The 23,950-nt window shown below is 42.9% G+C and overlaps 1 protein-coding gene and 1 pseudogene across 3 annotated transcripts in view; one reads left to right on the forward strand and one right to left on the reverse strand.

Moving 5' to 3' along the window:
- The first annotated feature begins 41 nt into the window (after positions 1-41).
- TECPR2 (tectonin beta-propeller repeat containing 2) overlaps positions 42-23,950 on the forward strand; it is a 34,954-nt gene continuing 11,045 nt past the window's right edge. The window contains exons 1-16 of one of the 3 annotated variants that reach the window (XM_075192634.1): positions 42-135; positions 5,206-5,478; positions 7,334-7,462; positions 8,257-8,388; positions 8,514-8,671; positions 9,402-9,714; positions 10,158-10,287; positions 12,616-13,023; positions 13,501-13,779; positions 13,882-14,342; positions 15,084-15,267; positions 15,894-16,067; positions 17,439-17,619; positions 20,122-20,263; positions 22,495-22,735; positions 23,233-23,322. In XM_075192634.1, the coding sequence (XP_075048735.1) occupies positions 5,260-5,478; positions 7,334-7,462; positions 8,257-8,388; positions 8,514-8,671; positions 9,402-9,714; positions 10,158-10,287; positions 12,616-13,023; positions 13,501-13,779; positions 13,882-14,342; positions 15,084-15,267; positions 15,894-16,067; positions 17,439-17,619; positions 20,122-20,263; positions 22,495-22,735; positions 23,233-23,322 (3,241 nt within the window). In that variant the 5' untranslated portion in view covers positions 42-135; positions 5,206-5,259. Of the gene's footprint in view, positions 136-5,205; positions 5,479-7,333; positions 7,463-8,256; positions 8,389-8,513; positions 8,672-9,401; positions 9,715-10,157; positions 10,288-12,615; positions 13,024-13,500; positions 14,343-15,083; positions 15,268-15,893; positions 16,068-17,438; positions 17,620-20,121; positions 20,264-22,494; positions 22,736-23,232; positions 23,323-23,950 lie in introns of those variants that run through there. The other 2 variants (XM_075192633.1, XM_075192635.1) reach the window with 2 other exon arrangements.
- On the reverse strand, positions 18,146-19,535 carry LOC142108920 (protein kinase C iota type pseudogene; annotated as a pseudogene).

The following is a 23,950-nucleotide window of genomic DNA, read 5'->3' on the forward strand; positions in this document are numbered from 1 at the left end:
GGGGAGGGTGGGTCCGGATTGGTCGGTGTCAGGGGGGCTGTATTTTAGCTGCGTCAGGGGCAGCTCTGGGGGGAGAGGCAGCTGGAGGACCGGGGGGTGGTCCGGCCGGAGGAAGCAGTGAGACCCCCGGAGCAGGTGAGAGAGGATCACACACATGGTTATATGTCCTGTATATACATATCCTGCTGTGTGTCATCTGTATGTCATTATATATATATATATATATATCTATCTATCTATCTATCTATCTATCTGTGTGTCTGTCGTACATGTACACTGTAATACCTGTGTCTGTCATACATGTACACTAATATCTGTGTGTCATACATGTACACTGTGATATCTGTGTGTCTGTCATACATTGTAATATCTGGATGTCACTGTGATATTTGGACACTGTAATGTCTGTACATCTCTGTAACACATGTACATTGTAATATCTGTATTCATATAAAGGATCAGCTGGACACACAGCAGTGTATGGAAACTCACAGGCAATCCCTAAATATATCATGTATTTGTCATCATACCCTACATACCTGTGCACAACAAGGCAATTGTTCTGCCAGCAGGTGCCCAGCGCTGGCAGTGCCAGCTGTAGGAGCTATAGGTGCCCAGCGCTGTCTGTGGCAGCTGTAGGAGCTATAGGTGCCCAGCGCTGTCTGTGGCAGCTGTAGGAGCTATAGGTGCCCAGCGCTGCCAGTGCCAGTTACAGATCCGACAGGTGCCCAGTGCTGTCAGTGCCAGCTCTAGGGCCAACAGGTGCCCAGTGCCAGCTCTAGGGCCAACAGGTGCCCAGTGCCAGCTCTAGGGCCAAAAGGTGCCCAGTGCTGCCAGTGGCCGCCACCTGGGTGAGAGGTGCCCAGCGCAATCAGTAATTTCTATTCCGGTTCAGTGAGCTCCAGCTAGTAGAAGTCAGTGATTCAGTGTCTTACAAGTCACAGGTGGTCACTTCAGGGTGTTGTGCGGACCCCATGGCAAGGGTTTGGAAGAGCCCCATATATTGCCCAAGACTGGAAAAAACACATATGAGGGGCTGTAACATTGGAAGTGAGCCCCCTCCGTAGCAGCTGAACCCCCCATTTCTATGGTAGTTACTGCTGCAGTCTGATTAACACGTTTCATATTTGCCCAGTTGCTGCTGTTTGGATATTTTTACACAGCAGAATATTTTGTCACTGGCCGTCTGGAGAAATAGAGTGAGAAGTGCGTGTTGTGTATCCATGTTTTCATATATGATAACATTTGTGTAATTGTAATAATGTATGTCCTATAACCCTGCACTGTGGGTGACTTCCGTGCTTTATAAATCAATAATACGGGTGAGATGCATATTGACGCCCTTCTGCATAGTGTTTGTTTCTGATCTGTTGCCAGAATGCTCTACGGTGGGTGGTGTTCTGGTTACATTGCCCTCACCTTATTATATATTTCATTATATGTCACTTTTCCTGAAGGTGGGTATTTGCCAAATGATTACATTGCTGCAGGGTGGGTCTGGATGGAGTCATTCTGCCAGGGTGAATGGAATAAGTGTGTTCTGTGTGCGGAGCATTGTGTCAGACCGGTATAATTTGGTGGGGGGTATAAACCATTTTTATCTCTTTGTGATGTTTTCCTTTTATTTTTTTTGCATAAATAGCCTAGTGACAGATTTTATTAGCATCCCATAAATCTCTACCTTGCACTTCAAAAGGTGCTTCTTTTTCTTATCTTGCAATGTACGTTGACTATTTATTTTTAAATGCCACATTGCAAAGTCACATCTTACATCTTAATCCTTTAAATCGTTCACTATCTAGTTTTGAAATGTCTCCCTTTGAGAGCTACTCTGATTGTAAATAATAAATTCTGCTGTTATCACTACCAATGGCTGAGTTCTTTCCCAAAACAAACAGGTACTTGGTATTATAACTTGAGAGTAACTTGGTTTTTTAACATTTTTGTTTGTTGTTTAAATCCACTTATAATTGTAAATATTTCCAACTATCCCCTAATGTGTTAACATTTGTACCAAATTTCCCTGTGTAAACATTCTGATTAATCAGCGTCATCACTATTTTAAATGTGATTATAATAATAAGCCAACTTAGTTCTGTATGTGACTAATTTTTACCAGTACATTAGACTGTTCTTTTTACTTAAATGTAAAAGTTGGAAATACCCTTTGTCTGTCTGAAGTACCTCTTGGGACTCGCATCCCACATGCTGAGATCCTGTGGTCTTTAATCTCGGTAGCCTGAGCCATGCTACGTGAGTGCTATCATGAAGCAAGACCTGAGAGTGACTACGGGCTAGATTTACTAAGCTGGGGGTTTGAAAAAGTGGAGATGTTGCCTATAGCAACCAATCAGATTCTAGCTGTCATTTTGTAGAAAGTACTAAATGATAGCTAGAATCCAATTGGCAACATCCCCACTTCTTCAAACCCGCAGTTTAGTAAATATACCCCTAAGTGTTGTTATGGTGGAGGTAGTGAACTTGTAATCTCGAACATCTTCTTGGGTATCCATCGTAACGTTAAGTCGTGCTAGACGTAGTCGCCTCTCACAGAACCCACCCGAGTGGATCAATACCCGCCCCATGTCCCTATATTCCTCGTCCTTCCTATCCCTGATCCTTGCTTTCCCTCCTGACAATCCACCTAAACAGGTAAAACAAGTTGTCATCGTTGGCCTACGCCTTCACCATTAGTCCCTGGTCATTATATTGTTAGTTACAATGATGTAATAACTACAAGCAATTTTGTTACGCCTTTTACTCACTGGGGCTATGTTTTTTTTCGTTGTATGTATTGCTCACTATGCTTTCAATAAACAGTTAATAAATAAAAAGATGGGGGTCTTGCATTTCTAGTCTACCTGCTTTCCAAAGTTGGCCGCCAGCAAGAACCTTATTGGGTTTTTGTATTGTGCGCTAATGACCTGAGTGGGGAACTTGTAACTAGCTGGAAATCAGATAAGTGATAAAACTACTCCTACAGTAGAACTTGTTTCTTTGTCTCTCTTTGCATCTCTACGTGTACCGGCGCATTCAGCCATCAGGATTAAGTCGTCTCTGATTTGCTTCTGCATAAATAGTTTGAGAAAAGATCTTGTATCTCAGATGCATAAAATCTTTGCACTTTGGGTGTCTTTTTTATATTCTGTTATTAAAGGGTCCTCCACCCACAAAACACGACACAAACTCCTATAGATGTGGGAGTAGCTTTAGCAGTTGGTATAGGGAAGGTAATGTACTAGCGGTGGAAATAATGTATTTTATCCTCATGATTCTAAAAAAATGAAAATGTTGCAGTTTGGCCCTTTTTTAAATGAAGGGCATTTTGCCTGTGTGCGCAGCCCATTTAGTCTACACGGTAGACGCAGCTCTGCTATCTATAAAGGATTGTCAGCTGTGTGATCACCTTCTCAGATTGTCTGTGCGGTAATTACAGGGAGAGCGATTTGCTTCTGTTGCTGGTGCAGGAAGGTGAATGCTCTGCAGATACCTGGAATATAATTCTGAGTTACTCAAACGCTTCCTATATAATCTGTAACCTGACTCTTGTACTATATACACTGTCGCCATTGTCTCTCCTATCGCCCCCCAATACAATTGTCACTTGTGTTGGTTTCAGTGGAAACTGCTCATTGTCCGGTCTGTTTTCCTTTTATTACATTGTGTGTCATTTACAACTTCAAAGAGTCGGGATTATTTTAACTCCATGGCGTTTTGTTTTGTTCTTTACAGATATATATATATATATAATTTTATTTTTATTTTATTTATTTATTTTTTTCCTTAAAACACACATGTTTTACATGCCAGAGCACTTTATTTCTCTATTAATTTGCGTTAATTACTGGTGTCAGCTGCCATTTTAGTTTTCTTTTACTTTAGATAGAGTGAAATATTATCTATAACAGTAATTCCAGTTGTGATTTAACTTACATGGCTTAGCAAGTAACTCAAATCGCAAACAAAGCCCCTCCATACCCCCTAGTATCAGAATGGTAGGAGTGATGCTTGGGGACCCTCCCTTTTGGGGAATGCTGACCAGCCTCCTCCATCCCCCTCTATCTCCCAGTAACCACTGGAAGTAGACCAATATTTTTTAAATTCCATGTTTTACAGCTGCTGGTCATGTGTCGAGAGTAGTGATTGGTCAGATCTTGACACGTGACGTGTCCTGATTTGTTGGATGCATTGATGGCAGAATAATAGTGGGGGGGGGGCTATTAATGACGTGTTTAGGAGTGGTCCTCTCTCTTACCTCTGATCGTATCCTTCTCTCAGATCAGAGTAAGCTTATTTGCTAATAAGAGATTTCCTCAGAAATACTGTCACCATGCCCCCATTGTATTCTGGTGTCTGGCGCTATGAGTCGCACGGTACCACGTTGGGGTGTCATATAGATTTATTGCAGACCTGTCCCCAACGACTGTGACCGTTGGTTTTGTTCCGCGTTTTGATGAAGGAGAAAATTCCCCAGAATGTAAAACTATTTACCCTGGGGATTTAAAGCCCACGAAATTCAGCAAATGAATGTGCAGGGTGTGGAAATAGAGCACAGAAAGTGTCACAAATAACATCAATGTTATAAATATTCTCTAGTAGATGATATCTAACAAATGCAAATCTATTTCTGTTGGGGGAATTTTATGGAGCCAATGATTCACTGTTTGGTATATTTATATTAAATATATAAAACTTTGTCGACCTAATGTTTGATGTTCAGCAAATGCAGACAATGGCTAAACTTTTTAAGGAGCCAGAACACGTCTCCCATTGAGATCTACAACAGTTAAGGCTGCCTGGTTCCTGTAGTTCGCCCAGCTCAGTCTTATTATTCCTCCGAGCTCTGTTGTCCAAATATAGTCTCTGCCAACCTGCGTTTTATGTGAGTGCGCCAACTTGTCGAGGACAGTTCGTAAGTTATAGATTCCATTGCCCATAGAGGGGCAGGGACTGATGTAAGTGATTACATATCCTACCTCTCGTGGGGGTGTGTGCAAAAGAAGCTTCGAAGGGGGCAGCTAAAGTCCCCCGAAAATGGCTTACGCCAAAGCAGCTACAAGGAGCCCCTCGACCAATATTTATTTATTTAACAAAAATGTATTGTTGTTTGATTCTGTAACACAATGTTTTGTCTTTTTGCATCTGTAACGTCTTGTTTTGTTCTATATCTGTACTCAGAACTGACTTATTTGATGTGGTTTTCAGGTACTTCTTGAGAATGAAATGATATAATTGCATTTTTCAACGAGACCGAAAGCCATGGCGGCTCTTCCGGGACCCGTAACGTTTAAGGAGTTCTGTCCCTTGTATTCCATTCTCAACGCTATCCCGGCTAAAGTACAGAAGGGGTTCCGATCCTACCTCGTCTATCTCACAGCGATCGATGTCAACGGGGACTACATCGCGGTAGGGAGCAGCATTGGGATGTTGTATCTCTACTGCCGACACACAAACCAGATGAAGAAATATAACCTGGAGGTAAGGATCCTAATGGAGGTTTTATAAAGCCGCAGCTTGTTATGACAGTGAGGGTCTGCTACGTGTTTGGCTGTACACCCGCTGGTGTAGTGAATATGACACGATTCCATTCTGTGCATGCACAGAAACTGATATTACTCCAATTCTAGTCTACACACAACTGACAATTACCACTGTCTGTGACTGGAGGGGCGGAACGTGAAGGGGCGGACTTACGTAGACCGTGTGCCGTAAGGGCGCTTCTAACACAGCTGCGTCCGATCCAAGTCTTGTGTTTCGTCATAAGTACATGTTTTCAGCCGTAACTTTTACACCCGTTACAGAACAGGTGTAAATGCCGACTGATGGTCAGGACAGACACGGCATAGTCTTTTGATTTAAAAATGACCCATGCCAGCATCTATCACAGAATAACTGTATGCAGCCAAGGTATACTATAAAAAACACATATGTACAGTACACATTGAGAGCAACTTTATTTAATATATATATATATATATTTTTTTTTTTAAATAAAGTTTTATATTTGAAAAGAAATCTTCATATAAATGATTATACTGTTGACGGATGTTCTGCTGACAGTTATATGTACTTACGCCTGTGTGTATACTGCAGTCTGCTCTGTTTGTCTGCGTACGGCAGGTACTGTTGAATCACAGCGTATTTCTACCCAGATTCAAATCGAAACGTATTTTAAGATCCGCTTGGATTTGAATACTGCGCTCGAGTTGCATGCGCTCTTTAAACGTGGAGCTTGCGTGCATGTTGTGTGGGACATGAATCTGACCCAGAGAATGTAAAATACAGGAGGGAAATTAGAGTGTAGAATATGTCGGATACAGACAGCGCTCCTGGACACTGTGACAAAATATGTAAAATAAGTAACTTTATTGAAGCCTTCATTGTCTCTTCTGCATCATCCACAAAGGACCAAATAAACGTAATAAAAGAACATTATACTCTATGTTGTATATTTTCTTGGAGTCTTAGTCCCTCCAGCTTTCTATATGCTATTAAAACATGGCACTTCCATCTTCTACCTACTCCTGGGCATCAGAGACTTCATCCATTACAGACTGTGTGCTAGTTAGAAGCAATAACGACGCCGTCCTTAGATTCCTCCCTTTTTAATAAGAAGATCAAATTACTAATTGAACAATCTCTACGGCTAATGTATCTTTATCCACAAAATGACTGTAATAACCGCTCGGATGGATCCTTCCCCCCCCCCCCCCTGCCCCCTATGTTGCAGAGTACATTTTAAGTGTTCTAATAGCGTTGGCATTTGGCCCAACCCATTCATGTCTGGCCCCGCCCATATCTGTATGTAACCACTCCCGCTGTATCAGTGTCGCATGACTTTGGGGGGTGCATAGCCTATTGTCACATAGAATGCAAATGTTCCTATGTAAGGCTGCTGGACGTTTGGTGATATACAAATTTTGCTACAGGTTATGGCACATTTGCATACGTAACATTATATTGTTGAGCCCAGCTGTGTTGATTGGCTGGTTGTTGTTGGTTTTTTTAAAGAAACAAAATTAAGTATTTATAGTGCATGATAAAAGCTTTCAATTACATTAAAATAAATACATATTAGTTTTCAACAAGCACAGACAAGCCTGACGTAGCTTCCAGCGTGATGTGATGGATATCTGACCGGAGAAACACGGAGAAACTGCAGAGTTTGTGACCGCTGTGTCTCTTTCATATAACTTTACTTTTACGTGATAAGAGCTCCGCACTGGAACGTGTTGGCTGAAGTCAGGGAGACTCCTCCAGTTGTTGTACACGAGTCTCTCTGCTATTTGTAAGTCCTGAGTATGATTCATGTCCTCACTCTGTTTTCTTCCAGAGGAAAACCGAATCTATATCTGTCATTAAACTTCTCAGCTGCTTCGATGATCTGGTGGCAGTGGGCACCGTCTCGGGCAGGGTGGCCATATTCCAGCTGGTATCCCCGCTACCTGGGAGAAATAAGCAGGTCGGTATTTTCTTTATTTCCAGGGGAAAATATAAGCGTAATATAAGCAGCACTGTATACTATACAGATATCACTGTGTGGTACAATCGTAGCTCCGTGTGTGCCCGTGGATTGAACAGTCGTCAAGTGCATGTTAAATATATCAGGTATATTTAGCTTTATATTGGTTGTGAAAATATATTTTGAGTACAATTGATTGTTTAGGTACCTCTAATTGCAACAAGACTTTTTCATTGCTGAATGATCCAAGTGAAGTATAGAAACCTGGTATATTAATGTATATCTGGCAAGCTATGTGTCATAAACAAGCACGATAGTCGGCAAAAATACAGGGTAGCAAATAGTGGTAGTTTGAGCCCAATAATCTCTTTTCTTAAAGGACTTACAACACGACAGTGGCTCTCTGTAGTCTTGGGGAGATGGGCGTAATAACTTTGAACATTCCCCAGGTCTCATGCCTGGGAATTATAGTGTTGTTTCATGGTCGCACATCCCAGATAATTCAATTGGCCAATGACCATGATCTGTACTATTGTACAGTCAGCCGTTGACCCCTTTTATCCTAGCCGTACATTTCTCTGTCAGGAGAGCAGAGCTGTCCTGTTATGGCAATAACAGATGTCCTATTGGGGAGATCTCCAGCACCCAGGCTGTATTTGAGCAATGTTACACTTGATGCACCGTGTTGACGGTCTCCAGATCCCACTGATTGTGCAAATCCTGAATCCTTTTTCATCTTGCAACCGTCTGATTTAGTTCCCCCGTCTCATGCCGGTTTATGGTTTGTGTTGCAGTTGAGGCGGTTTGACGTGCTCGGCAATCACAAGAGCGGTATCACCGCACTGGCCTGGAGCCCCAACGGGATGAAGTTATTTTCCGGGGACGACAGAGGAAAGATCATACAGGCTGATCTGGACTTTGACAAGGTGCAGTGCTAATAACTACTGAGGGCATTGACCTCATGGCTGCTCCCGCTCCTGAAATTCACCTTGATTGTTTTCCCTCCCCATAGTTTCTGTTACTAACTTCCTGTACGTTTGTCTTTACGTAGGGAACCTGCAACCCCAGCCTCATACTGCAGGAGTTGTCCTCAATTGTTCAGTTGGACTACAGTCACCAGGTGCTGCTTGTATCAACCAATCAGAGATGTCTGCTCTACTACACCGAAGAAAAGTCCATCAAGCAAGTCGGGAATCGGCCTAGAAAATCGTAAGCAGCTTTAGTGACATAACAATGCCCTTCAACCTCCGTTGTGAAAGGATCTCAGTGTTGTTATAGAAGGCAAGACCTGGGGGTAAATGTATCAAGCTGAGCGTTTTCCGGCGGGTTTGAAAAGTGGAGATGTTGCCTATAACAACCAATCAGATTCTAGCTGTCATTTTGTAGAATGTACTAAATAAATGATAGCTAGAATCTGATTGGTTTTTCAAACCCGCCGAAAAACTCTCAGCTTGATACATTTACCCCTTGGTGTTAATGCACCAGCTAAAATATTTAAAATGAGTTCACTGAGAATGCAGCTTATCCGTTCACTAGGAACCAGTGACATCACTGAGAATGCAGCCTGTCCATTCACTAGGACCCAGTGACATCACTGCGAATGCAGCCTGTCCATTCACTAGGACCCAGTGACATCACTGCGAATGCAGCCTGTCCATTCACTAGGACCCAGTGACATCACTGAGAATGCAGCCTGTCCATTCACTAGGACCCAGTGACATCACTGAGAATGCAGCCTGTCCATTCACTATAAATCAGAGACATCACTGGGAGTGCAGCTTATCCTATCCTATGACATGACATAACTGAGGAAATTTGTGCCTCTGTGATGTTCTTGGTTCATTCAAATGTGTTGTAGGTGACCTGTGCACTTAAACAGTAATTTTTGTAACTAATCTTTCATTATTGCAACATCAATAACTTCCTATTAATTTTACAGGCATGGCAGGTACGGAGCATGTTTTATTCCTGGTCTCTGCAAGCAGAGCGACCTTACGTTGTTTGCATCGAGGCCGGGACTGCGCCTCTGGAAGGCTGATGCCCACGGATCTGTTCAGTCTACTTTCATTTTAAAGGACGTGTTATCTGCTGAACTGGAGTCATTTGAGCTATATCCTCGAGTGGAAACGACAAACCAAAAAGACTATACACTGTCCGAGAAACACCTTGGTCAGGTGTCCTGTTTCCTACATGAAGGATGGGTTCTCAGCTGGGACGAGTACAGTATCTATCTCATTGACACTATCAATCAGGTAAACTGAGCTTGTCCTGGTAACTTTGTAGGGTCCATTTGACCAATGTTTGAGCATGTTTTTGTTATGATTTATCTCCTAGATGTCCGTTTTCTCAGTTTTAAAATCTTTCTCGGTAAGACCATGTCTGGTATCTGTAGCGGGACTGATCGGTAAGACCATGTCTGGTATCTGTAGCGGGACTGATCGGTAAGACCATGTCGGGTGTCTGTAGCGGGACTGATCGGTAAGACCATGCCGGGTGTGTGTAGCGGGACTGATCGGTAAGACCATGTCTGGTATCTGTAGCGGGACTGATCGGTAAGACCATGTCTGGTATCTGTAGCGGGACTGATCGGTAAGACCATGTCGGGTGTCTGTAGCGGGACTGATCGGTAAGACCATGTCCGGTATCTGTAGTGTGATTGCTCGATAATATGATGTTAAATATTATTTATTTCCAGGCTGTGATTGGAGGCCTAGAGAGCATCGGGGATATTGTCTCTGTCGCGTGTGTAAACAATGAAATCTTTCTCCTGAAAGGCGACCGGGAAATCATCCGCATCTCCGACACTCCAGAAGGAGCCGTTTCTGGTTTGTATATATCTAGATATTTATGGTTTATTAATTTGGATGTAACATTAGATTGATGCCTAAATACTGCACATCATTGACTCAAGACTACATCTATGTAATGTGTCCTGTTCTGTATATAACCCGTGTTTATCAGGTATGTCTAACCTGTGATCACAGACACGAATGTATGTCATGACTTCCTCCACTGTCTGTATAACCGCTCCTAGCACTAGTATCACAATGTCACTGTCTGGTTGCTGCATTGTGCCTCTGACAATGTTACAAAGGATTGTGTACTAAAAGGTGCATAACCGGTGTAAATCTTTGGTAAAATCTTATCAGCCAGTTAGCTTTAATCTGACTATCTGCTAATGACTGCTTGCTCTAAATGTTTAGATGTTAGTTACAAATGAATTTGTAGTTCACACCGCAAAATATCAGTGCGCTTTGCTAATTGTCTTAGCGTACACTAAGATGTACGCACCCTCTCTTCCCCAAGAGCAGCTCCGCAATCTGATCGCGCATCTCAATGTTCAGAAGGTGCCTTGTAAATCGTATAACCTGACCTCAAAATGCAACCTCCTCCTCCTTTCTTATCACCCCCTTTCAATAAAATAACTTTCTATTTTTGTCCTAAAATACTGATCAGATTAGCATATTTATACTTTAAATAAAGAGGGACTGTTTTTATTACTTGTCAGTTTTAGTGTGCGTGAAGCTTTTTATCACAGTTTAATCTATATTCTATGGGACCAATTCAATTCTGCGTTATTCTAGGAATAACGCGGCCTGCGCACTATTACAGTTAATACGGTAAACCTGCGCAGTAGTACCTCGGGGCCACAAGCAAAAATCCAGGTTAAAATTACCATATTAACGATAATGCAATTAGCGCCGCGTTATTCCTACACTAACGTGGCCGAATTGAATTCCCCTCCTATAGGTCTTTATTTTGAAATGTTAAACATTTGGGATTCGGTTTACACGTTAGAAACAAAAGACTATGACACAATCGTGCTGTGTTCATGCTACCAAACCCATTACAAGAGATCTTTAAAACTTAGAAGTCTTCATTTTTGTGATGAGCCTAACCACTTTACAGGATTATTATTGTAAATACCAGAGCTGAATCATACAATCCCTAGCAGAGATCACCAACTGTGGGAGAATCTCCTAAGAGGACCCCTCTGAGCTCAGAAAAGTCTTTTGTTTACTCCACAAAGCAGTTGGAGAGACCCGTCTGGACGGAGGGGAGCAGTGTTGCATATATGCATGAGAGAGGTTTCCCGAATCTTTTACAAATCGGCCACATGTCCAGAAATCCAGACGGAACTGAGTATTGGCTGTTTGCCTGGGTTGTAGAAATCGAAAGGAAAAAGTATTCTGTGATAAGGAGGCTGCTTTGGAATAATTGTAGGAACAGAATGTTCCATCAGAAAGAATATGTCCATTGGGATGATTTATCAAACGTTCTAAAAAGGAGAAGTGGAGGTGTTGCCCATAGCAGCCAATCAGATTCTAGCTATCATGTTCTAGTGCAGTCTAAAAAATTGGAGCTAGAATCCAAAGAAAACTTACTAGAGGTCCAAACAAAGCACACACAGACATCAAACACACAGCTGGCATCAAATTAAAGCGACAATACCCTATAGAAGATTTTAAATAACTTGCAATTTAAATTCACAATCCTAGTACCTTTTTTTTTTTAAGTATGCTTCTGATAGTCATTTTTCTTAGCTATCCTCCTACAAATCATTATCTCCTTTTCAAAAGCTCTCTGTTTGACAAACAAGAAATGTGTGCCAGAAAAAGACACACACAATCAGCCTGCTACACAGACACAGACTCACAGCTGTCAGCATGTGATGGCAGAGGAAGGAGGAAAAGGATGTCTCACTGCAGACGGAGCTCTGAAGGGTGTTCCAAAGCCTCTCTGCTCACTACATCCTGTGACTGTGGTTGCCATGGTAGTCCAGAATTATAAATCATTAATAGCCGCCTGAAAACAAACAAAGAAAAATAGTAAATATTAATTCTTCTTATAGCCTGCCACAGTGATTTATGTTGACAAAAATAAAGTAGGAATCCCATGAAAATAGTCGGGTTTTATTTTTTAAGAGTGATCAATTTAGCCAGGTTTCCTGTACTCCTTTATGTTTGGTAACTTGCATAATGAAGCATGTCCAGCTAATGACCAGAAGCAGTATGTTGTTGATGCTGTCTGTTGCAGACCACAAGTAGGTGTTAATATAGTCATTGAACTAGTCTTGTTTTATGCATCCCGGTTTTATCTTGCTATTGGCTCTCGCTGTACCTTATAGTAATCCGTCTGTATTGTTGTACTAGCCGTCCTGCACAGCCCGTTCCGGATGCTGCCAAAACACTCTGAGCTACAGAAAAACACCCAGAACGGATCAGTGCCGGGTATTACAGAGACCCCAGCTGTCCAAACAGTAATAACGGAGAGGATCCAGCTGTACCCCCTGGAGAGCGAAGAAGGGACCCCAGAGCCGGGAGAGGAGCCGATAGTCCGGAGGGGCTCTCCCCCCGTAGAGTTCAGCAGGAGCAACACCACGGTCTCTATCGACAGCGGCTACAGTGTAACGGATGCGGATCAGGACTCCCCTGGTACCGTGGTGGTACGTGACCAGCGGTCCTCCTCTCAGAGGTTCAGCACCATCAGTAATGAGGACTTTGACCAGGAACTGGTGGTGAAGCCCATCAAAGTGAAAAAGAAGAAAAAGAGAAGACAGGGTAATTACAGAGTACACACCTGAAGATATAATGCATGCCTAGGCAACCTGGTGAACTACAAGTCTCAGCATATACTGAATAAGACTAATTTAGAAAATCATATACAGCATACACCATAGTTAGACAACCCATGGCTTAAACAGTTGTGCAACAGCAGGGTGCGCTGGGACTTGTAGTTCCACAACTGCTGTCAGGGCTCTCGCTTACAGTTATTCAGCTAAATAAAAAGTTTTATTTTTCATAATTTTGTTTGAGGAGTTGCATAAACTTTGTTCAGCTGCGCTGAAATGATTATCGTACTACTATAAACGTGCGGACTGTGCTTGCCATAGGGCCTTTGTAACCCAATTTGTAGCCTTTACCATTTCATACCACTAGGTGGCGTTGTGGTACTGTGAAGCAGGGCTGCTGAGCATATTGCTAGATTAATTAATGAATTAATTTCCTTCTCTTCTTTATTTTATGCTCTGACTTCAGAAAGTGGATCCAAGAATCAAGAATTTGGCTCCCTTGAGAGCACACCCAGCGTGGACAGTCCGCTCTCTTTAGCGTCTTACTTTTCCTCTGCCACGACAAGTCTACCCAGTGGTAGTACCGATCACCTAAGTTCTCAGGAGAGCCTGGCCAGCGGGAAGTACGACGCATCAAGCGCTTTCAGTACATTGCAGACTTCCGACTCTCCCGCTGCTGATCCGGATAATGTGGGTAGTGTAAACCGTTCTTGCGATGGAGATAAAGGAGAATCGGAAGACGATGGTAAGAATATCGACGTTGCGTCAACTGAAGTTGCTTCAGACTCTGCAGCCAATTCACAAACTGTTAATGAAGTTCAGATATTGTTTACAAACGGCTGTTTAGAACCTCGACCTGTGGAGGAGAGAAGCGATTTCTCCGAGCAGTGTCCTCAAGAGGAGAAGCAAGACCAAAAGGGTTCCGGGAAAGACGATGATGGGTCAAGTGGGGGCTTATGCGTCGACAGTGTCTTCGGACAATCCTTGGGCGATCGCACGGACTTCGCTGACGTGTCTAAGGAGCAACAAGAAGTGTCAAGTGCCCAGTGCCACATACCCTCAAGTTATATTGGGGATGACTCTTGTCAAACTGCGTACTCCTATCCCAAGGAATCCATAGAGGCCGCTAAAAGCTGTAGATCCGTGCGGAGTGACCAGGATCACGCCTTGATGTCCAGTGATGAGGAGGATATTTACGGACATAGGATACCAAACTCTTCCTCCAATACCAGTGTGGCGGAAATGGCCACATCCCAAAATATGTCCCTATCCATGCAGGAAGAAAACTCGTCACAAAAATTTGAACAGGTATTACTGATCTAGAATGGTCTACTGTTTGCTGTGGTCTCTACTTATGTATAATAACTAATATCGGAAGAAGGGGCCTAATGAATGTAGGATTCTTTGAAGAATCATGTTGTGGTTTTTAGCCAAATCCTTAGGTTTAAACCAATCAAAACGGAGTTCTGTAAACTTTGTGAAGAATTACCAAGAGTTCAGTCACTTCCCAGAGCTAAAGATAAGAGTTGGTCATTTGGCTCCCAGCGCCAAAATTTAAAATACAAATTTTGAGTTCTGGTTAAGTACGGTATTTAGGTGAATCCTTGGGAACAATGAAATGAAGTATGGATTCTGTGTATATATAAGGCACTGAGTACCAGTTTAGAGTCCTTTTAAAATACGTGGAAATGTCCAACTAGCCAATAACTGGAAAACAATAAGTTGACAAAGACATATTTCTGATGTGAAACTATATAGATTGATAATTTAGGATAATGCAAATTAGGGTTTATAGATATGGAAAGGATATAATGCATATGTATTATTATTATTTAATTTTACATAGCACCAATATATTGTGCAGTGCAGGACACACAGCAGAATTTGTTGAGGTGCATCAGTCCCTGCTACAGTGGAGCTTACAATCTAATTTCCCTACCGATTGCACAACACACATACCAGTAGCCAATAAACCAGCAGTATAGTGTGTTTAGGGGTGCAGTGTAGTTGTCATTGTATAACGTGCCCCCCTGGGTCTGATCTGCTTAGCTTGCAGAGAGCTGGATGGTTTACTCGGGACCTGCCAGTGGGATCCTCAGCCTGGTGGTGTCGGAGAAGTATGTCTGGTGTTTGGACTACAAGGGCTCGTTGTATTGCAGCTCTCTCCCGGCTGCTGGGCTGCGGTGGCAGAAGTTTGAGGAATCCGTCCAGCAGGTGGCAGTCTCTCCCTCAGGTTTGTCTTCTAACTCCAGACCGATCCCGTACATGAGTCTCCTTCTATATAATAGGCAGTGTCAGGAATGAGATGGTGCTTTGACCTCCATATTGTCTGGGAGAGCTTCATTCATTATCAATTGTCAGCCTGACTTCCGCAGGATATAGCACAATATTTATTTTCAACATTTTTCAACATTTTTTTATATAGCGCCAGCATATACTGTAGCGCTTTTCATTGCTTATTACTAATGCCGGACAAAGGGTCGAGTAACCCAGGCACCTAAACAGTTACAACTGACGCCTACGTTTTGGGAGCCTTTCATATTCATACCATTGGGCTCCCATCTTCCCCGGCTTCTTAAAGTTCCTGCAGTATTCTACATTCATTTAACTATCTGCTTATTGCTACAAGATTACAAGTAATTAGGGTTTATTTGAGCTTCTCCGCAATGTCACATTGGCTTTCAGTGTATGTGTGTGTGTATATAATATAATATATTTATTTCTTTATTTCTTATAGTAGTAATTGAGTAAAACTCTTTTTTTAATAGTTTATTTAGCAGCAGAATGTGCATTTGGTCATGGGGATATCTTTAGAGTGTTTGCTGCAATAATACAACATAATAGATTTCATGTCTTTAGGAAACCTCCTGTGGAAGATAGAACAGAAGTCGGACAAGGCCTTTGCGTGTGGGAAGGTAACGATTAAAGGGAAGCGTCATTGGTACGAGGCGCTGCCTCAGGCTTCCTTTGTAGCGCTGAGTGATGACACTGCCTGGGTTATACGAACCAATGGAGACCTGTACTTACAGACAGGTAGATACTGGCCGGATGACAATCATAGTATGAGTGTGACTACAGAATATCAGCACGTTTCCCTATTATAGGGGTTATGTTACTGTTTTCCAACTGGGATTATTCCCGCTAATTAAAACCAGTGTGTTACCATCCCTATGTGATGCAATGTTCTCAAGATATCAGTATTGTTTTTAAATCAAGCAAAAAGACAAATGTTTTAAAATAATTGTAAAATGTGTAGGCATTACTGTCTCTACTTCTGTGTGTAGGAAGTTAAAGAAGCAATCACATGAAAGAAAAAAAAGTATTTTAGCATAAATCACTGTGGCAGGCTATAAGAAAAAAGTTGACATCTACCATATCATATCCCCTTGTTTGTTTTCTTCAGGCTGCTATTAATGATTTATGATTCTAGACTACCATGGCAACCACAGTCACTTGGCACGTGATGTAGTAAGCAGAGAGGCTTTGGAATTCCACTCTGAGCTCTTGTCTGAACTGTATATTGTGAGATCTTTCCTCTCCCTCTGCCATCACATGACATGACGACAGTCTGATCCTGTGTAACAGACTAACTGTGCCTGAGTTTGGCAGCCAGATAGTGTGTTTTGTGTCTGTCTTCACTGCAAGTCTTCTCCCCGTCTGCCATCATGACACACTGAGAGCTGTGACCCTGTGGCAGCCATACTTGCTTGCCATCCAGAGAGGAAGTGAAAAGGAGATAATGATCTGTAGGACAATGGTGAAGAACAGGAACTTCCTATTTAAAGGAACAAAAGAACCATGTGGGATTGCTGCTTTAACTATATGCCTAGTGCAGGCCTGGCCAACCTGTGGCTCTCCGGGTGTTGTGAAACTACAACTCCCAGCATACCCTGCCAGCCATTGACTGACTGTCTACTGGCAAAGCATGCTGGGGCTTGTAGTTTCACCTGGAGAGACACAGGTTGGCCTAATGCATTCTGTACACAGAAATGACATTTAGAGGATAAAACGGGAACTGCATGCTATTAAAAATCATACGGAGGAGGAGCAAAAAGAACATTGCATATTACGCATTAAAAAATAATGCATCAATTTAATACAAAGTCCAGATCAAGTTTGGGATCTTTTATGCTCCAGGGGCTCAGCTGCATCCCCTCAGACTCTGGGCAATGGCTGCAAAAAAACAGATAAGGGCCAATTTTTAAATGTAATTTAGTATATTTTAGGCATAGTCCTCTAAATTTCAGAAAACCCCTAGATCCAGAGCAATGAATCTCATATCTGTATATTTAATTGTATACTGTATATGTTGTATAGTTTGTTAGAGCATTACAGTTCATTTAAAGCATTTTATGTTCCTCCCTACACAAGTCCTGTAACTGTTGCCTTGTGTGTCTCTGCCAGGCCTCAGTGTAGATCGCCCGTGTGCCAGGGCCATAAAGGTGGACTGCCCGTGCCCATTGTCCCAGATCACCACCAGGAATAACGTTGTTTGGGCGCTCACTGAGCAGCGTGGGCTCCTCTATAGGGAAGGGGTGAGCAGCTTTTCTCCGGAGGGTGAAGTCTGGCAGTGTGATCTCGTCAGGTAATTACTGAGAGCCAATCTATTCACACCATACTACCACTGTGCCAGGCTGGGCGGAGGAGGAGATGCCCGTCCTGGAAGCACCCCTAGGGTCTGTGTCTGATCTACAGATAATGGGTTCAATGTCTCTGGGAATTCAAATTACAACATAGATTTTATTACAAATCCGCTAGTATTCGCATATACTGTAAATATTGTTGGTATAATCATGCTGTAACCTGATGATAAATTAGGAAAATCTTTTTTTTTTTTTCTTGCCTTTATCATAAAATGATTCTCAAACTTTGCTTACTAATCTTTATCTCAATCTATCTATATAAATAAGGACATGTAAAAATACAGAAATGGACACAAGGTACTTTTATTAAAGTGTTTTATTTGAGTTTCCCCAAACACGTAAAAGAGGCGGACTAGGACAACCTAGCTCCTCTAGCATAGAATCTCCCATATCAAATAACCCATACATTTATTTAGACATGATCAATGTCTTCTGCTTTTGTTCTGGAAGATGGACCAGGAACGGACCTCATGCAGTTTCCTCTGCAACCATCAATAGGGGACTGATGTAGTCGAATCCCTGGAATTCAGTCTGGATACACAATACATCCTCCTCATCAGGTGTTAGATGGACAGACTGGCTTATGTACTCGGTATAAAAGTTCTCCAATCCAAACTCTCCACAGACCTTTGGTTTAAATGGGGTAGCCAGTAGTTTTTGTTTTATGAGGTTCCAGTCAATGATGCTAAAGAACGCATGACCCTGGATGTCAGAAAACCCCGTCTGTGGATTGCAGCCCAGACGCTCCTTTGGCTCTTTGTTTAGGAATCCTTTTAGTACACTGGCTGTTTTCACAACCAATGATTTGGGGATGCAAAGTTTTTGTTCTATGATAACTTTGAACAGAATATCGTTTGCGCTGTGGTCTGGCATGTCTGGCATGTCTGACTCCTCTGCAGTGTCAAAGGGCAAACGCCCCGTCAGCATCTCAAACATGATGACCCCCAGCGCCCACCAGTCGACGCTGAAATTATAGCCTTTGCCTTGCAACATTTCCGGAGCAAGGTAATGGGGTGTGCCACAGAAAGAGCTAGTTGTTCCTCCAGGCTCCAAGCCTTCCTTGCACACACCGTAGTCCGTAAGCTTTATGTGCCCTTGAGAATCTAGTAGGATGTTATCTGGCTTTACGTCACAATGGATAATACCTCGCTCGTGCAGGAAGTTCAAGGCAATACTAACTTCAGCGGAATAGAAGCTGGCATGTTTCATAAATAGCTTCCTTCCACACTGTATGTGAAAGCTTAGATCTCCTCCGTTCACATAGTCGATGACATAGAAGAGTCTGGTATTTGTCTGGAAGCAGGCGTGTAGTCCAACAAGGAATGGGTGCTCTGAGCCTCGCTGGAACACACTCTTCTCGGTCTGCACCCCCAGTCCATACTGTCATCAGCATCAGCCAGTTGTTTTTTGACCACTTTCATGGCGTAGATGCTTCCAGTCTCTACACGCCGCACCAGTAGCACCTTTCCACACTCTGCGCTGATGGTACATAAGAATTGCCACACATTTGTCAGCTCACAGTGCAAGCATTTGTAACATTTGCGCCCAAGCCCCCATGTGAAATCTCTTTATTTGGAATGCGTGCCCATTTGCGTAGCAGAGTTTCCTCCACTTTCTTGCTGCACGTCAGCTCTCCAGGGCACCACATCCCAGGCCTCTCGGGAGTGCCGCAGAAGATGTAAATGGGCAACTCTGAGGCTTTATAGATTTCATACAACCGGAGAGCTTCCTCCAGCTCCAGTTGTGAGGGCAGAGTACATGGAGGATGTTCTTCATCTATCCACTTCATGGTGAATATCTGGTCCTTGCCAAAGGAGCACATGTCCCGTACCTCATTACAGAGACCATCAAAGTTCATGCTGGAGTCAATACGTGTGATGATGAGGTCTCCATTATAATACACCTTGACTCTGATCTGGTGGAGTCTATCTACTAGCTAGTATATATTGAAAACGCATGACGTTTTAAAAAAATAAATAAAAAATATATATATATATATATATATATATATATATATATTTGAACATCCTCCACATTGATACAATGTTATCTGCTGTATTACAATATGGTTGTGAGCAAATATATGGGTGGTCGAGCATGACGTCAAACAAAGTAGTGTACAGTGACATTGTGTAAGTCAGGAATTAAAGAGAATGACTGTGGTCACATGGTGTGGGCATCAGGTCCGGCCAATCAATGTGGTCCTCTTAACTGTCACGTGATGCATCTCAAAATGTGGTCACATGACTGATAGTTAATGGTGATGCCAAACCGTTTGTCTTTGATATCTCCCGTGTTCCCTGGTGAATATATTTGTATAGTGGAGCTGCAATGCTGCATTCAGCGTTCATCAGTGACGTTTGCAGCTGCATCCACCCCCTCCTCCCCCATTCATAGGCGTGATTTAGTCCCGTTTCCATGATTGCTGTGTGTTGTCATTGCAGTGAAAGACAAGCTCTGGAACCAGTCTGCGTGACGCTGGGTGACCAAGAGACCGTGTGGACGCTGGACGCCAATGGCAACCTGTGGTTCAGGACCGGAGTCACTCCCAAGATGCCACAAGGAGAAGATGACCATTGGTGGCAAGTAGGCATTTTGTCTTTTATAGTACCAAGAACTCTCTATAGTGACCTGAAATGTATTCTAGTGACTTATCCTATGAACATGGCAATCTCGCACAGCCAGTAGCAAGTAAAAAGTCTGTTTAACTTTAAATGGCCACTAAACCTCCAAATTGAAGCTTTCAGATATTAATCATGAAGTTTTAAACACGGTGGCTCAGTGGTTAGCACTTCTGTCTCACAGCACTTCGGTCATGAGCTCGATTCCCGACCATGGCCTTATCTGTGTGGAGTTTGTATGTTTTCCCCATGTTTGCATGCGTTTCTTCCGGGTGCTCCGGTTTCCTTTCACACGCCAAAAACATACTAGTGTGTTCATTTTGTCAGAAGCCAATTTATTCTAAGTGAATTCAATTCTGAAGATCACTTCCAGCGTATCAAGTGTAATACTATGTCCAATGCATGCAAGGTACATTTGGGGGGATTATTGCAAATGTCTTCACGTCTATAGCAGGTTGCCACATGATAACAGCCTGTCGGTGAACTGTATTGTAGTCTGTGGCTTCTCTAGACACCTGTTGCTAAGAAAAGTGAATTGCAGCCTGCATTTGTACATGAGCAAAAAAAAATTGTATTCTAATATATATTTATATATAAACCTCTAGGGAGCCTATTGATGATATTCGTATATTTACAAGGTGTCAGACGAGTATGCAGCATTGGAAGTTCAGCATAGTACAAAGATGAACAGCAGGCAAAGTACTAAACGTTTGAGCATAACATTGAGTCATGCTGTGCAGAACACAAAAATAGCAGGCAGGAGAGCTGACAGTCCAATGCGGAGGAGGAGACACATGTTTGTGAAAAGAGTTTGCAGGAGTGGGTATGAGTAATACAGATGGTATATAAAGGGAGGTGTATGTTAGAGGGCTGAGGGAGGTGTATACGAAATAAATTAGCAGCTGATTATGGTGTTGCTAAGCAGTCTACCAGTTTCGTTTCTGGCATCCCTCAAAGTAGAGTTTCCGACCATTCAATCCAGTTTAACTCCAGCTAAACTGGATGTAACACAGGTCAACCGTGCGTATTATCACCCTTGATAATGACACTTTAACATAACACATAAGGTAAAAACGCAAAAGTTAGCTTCTAATTAAATCGTCTCCTTGGTATTCTCCCCATATATTGCAGGTTTGTGACGTCCCCGGGCTGCTACTGTCCCTTGGACAGAGTCTCCCGTCTCCTAGTTCCCATAGGCCTCTTGGTGGCTTCCCTTAAGTGCCCCTCTCACAGTGGTGCTATGAGTAGGGGCTGATCTATGTACCATTTCGTTATCATATTTATGATATTGTTCACAATGATCTCCAGGGATTATTTGGTGGGGGGGAATTTATTTTATTTATTTATTTATTTGACATTGGTGTATTTAGAGTTGAACAGAGGTAACAATTCCCAGATCAATCCATGTTGATCCCATTTTGTGGGAAAATGAAAAAAGCCAAATAGGGTGAATATGACACCCCTCTGCACAATTGTATTCTGTGAGCAGCTCTGTGTTGTATCCAAGGGCAAAGGAAATAAACATCTCTAATTATATAGAGACATAGCTTAAAAAAAACAAAACACACAGGGAATTTAGAAACAAAAATCAAGTTTCTTAGTAAAAGACACAGAAAGACATGTGCCTGCCAATAAATTGGTCATCTGAAGGTGTAACCCATTGATGAGATGTTAACTTTTTTGTTTTTACTGTGTGATCTGGTCTATAATGTGAAGATGAATAGGGAGACTGGTTGCCTAGGGAGACTGGTTGCCTAGGGAGACTGGTTGCCTAGGGAGACTGGTTGCCTAGGGAGACTGGTTGCCTAGGGAGACTGGTTGCCTAGGGAGATCGGATACTTTGTGTGACCAGGGTAACCAGTTGGCTCCATTTATACTTACAATTTTAACATGCACCCAAATCTTGTATTTTGGTGTTCGTTCCTATTTAGACACAATGGGGGCAGCCATGTTGGAACAGAACCTCCATGAATATTAGTCATCAAGTGCTTAGATCTTGGTGAATAGAGACTTCATCCTTATATTGGTTCAGTCCATAAACTATCTGCCCTACTTTTGATCTCGGATCCGCTCCCGCTTCCTGTTCTACGACTTCTCCAAATCCTTTTAGAGCTATAAAAAGTAAAAGTTACTCCGACTGTGTGAACAGCAGTTCCGTCGGACAATTTTCTAATTAACTCTCTTGGTGTTTTACAGGTCGGCATCACGGATTACGTGGTCTTCGACCATTACACCTTATTCCAAACCCTCATCCAGGCCACGCAGACGGTGGCCACAGTGGCCCAGGCACCCGTAGAAAAAGTGGCCGACAAACTCCGCATGACGTTCTGGTCACAGCAGTCCCAGTGTCAGCCCAGCCTACTGGGAGTCAACAGCAGCGGGGTGTGGATCACCTCCGGCAAAAACGAGTTTCACGTAGCGAAGGGAAATCTGATAGGTGAGTGTCTGGTGTGACGTCATAGTATGAATGGACCAGACATCCGAGGGGTGGGAGAGGTTCAGCCCAATGCCGAATTTATTGTCCTCGCAAGATATAGCATAAACCTCGTGCCAGACTATAGGCTCTATAACCCCATTGTATTTTATTTGGACACTGACCCCTAGTGGAAGTGTAAAGCAATAGCATTATCCTGTCTTTTCTAATCCCGTTTACCCACAGAAGACCTCACCGTTGGGGACACTCATGTTACTGTGTTTTGTTCCTAGATTTATTCTGCATTTTGAAGGCTTATGGGGATAACGAGTATGTGTACTTTATTGCAGATTGCACTGACTGTCCTGATTTAAATGTTTTTCTAACATTATGTGTGTGGCCCCCAAGCTGTGTCAGCAGGGTTTCCCAGCAGGGTTTTGCACAAACTAATAAATGATCTAATCTGTTGCTCCAATATCTGCTTTTATAAACCTGTTTTATGCCTTGTGTCTCTCTGACAGGTACTTACTGGCATCATATCGTACCGAGGGGTACAGCTTCCACCACCAAGTGGACCAATGTCTTTGCTTCTGCTTCCCCTAGTGGAGAAGGTGAGTAACTGCATCTTGTTACCAGAGTTCTACATTGGGGATTGGAGGCCGACGCTTCCTCTTACTGGAAAACTAACCTTGGCAGGATTCCCAGGCTGTCACCATGTGTAGAGATGTAGCTTCTGTGGTCACAACAGACCTCAAAATAAGTCTGCTGGAAACAGGAATGTTCACTATGTACAACGTTGCTGGGGGTCACTAAGGTTCATTATCAGAAGTGCAAAACTACCAGCAGCAGCGCAGATTTATGTTTTGGTAACTCGTGCACCAATATTTGCCAATATGCGCATTGTATCTGCACCGCACCGTAGCGGTATCTGCACCGCACCGTAGCGGTATCTGCACCGCACCGTAGCGGTATCTGCACCGCACCGTAGCGGTATCTGCACCGCACCGTAGCGGTATCTGCACCGTAGCGGTATCTGCAGAGGTGTTCAGCACGGTGAGTGGGGGAGTTCGGCTTATTGGGGGGGTAGATAAGTAAATGCGAGTGTGCCTCATTTTACGCTCTTATTCAAAAAAAATGTGAGTTTGTTTTGTGGTACGAGATATTAAACTGAGAGGGGGTGGAGAGAGCTTATTTCGGGGCTGTTTCCTGGTTTGCGGGATGTCGCAGTGTATTTTTGGT

The sequence above is a fragment of the Mixophyes fleayi genome, chromosome 12, assembly GCF_038048845.1.
Source record: "Mixophyes fleayi isolate aMixFle1 chromosome 12, aMixFle1.hap1, whole genome shotgun sequence".
Classification (NCBI taxonomy): Eukaryota; Metazoa; Chordata; class Amphibia; order Anura; family Limnodynastidae; genus Mixophyes; species Mixophyes fleayi.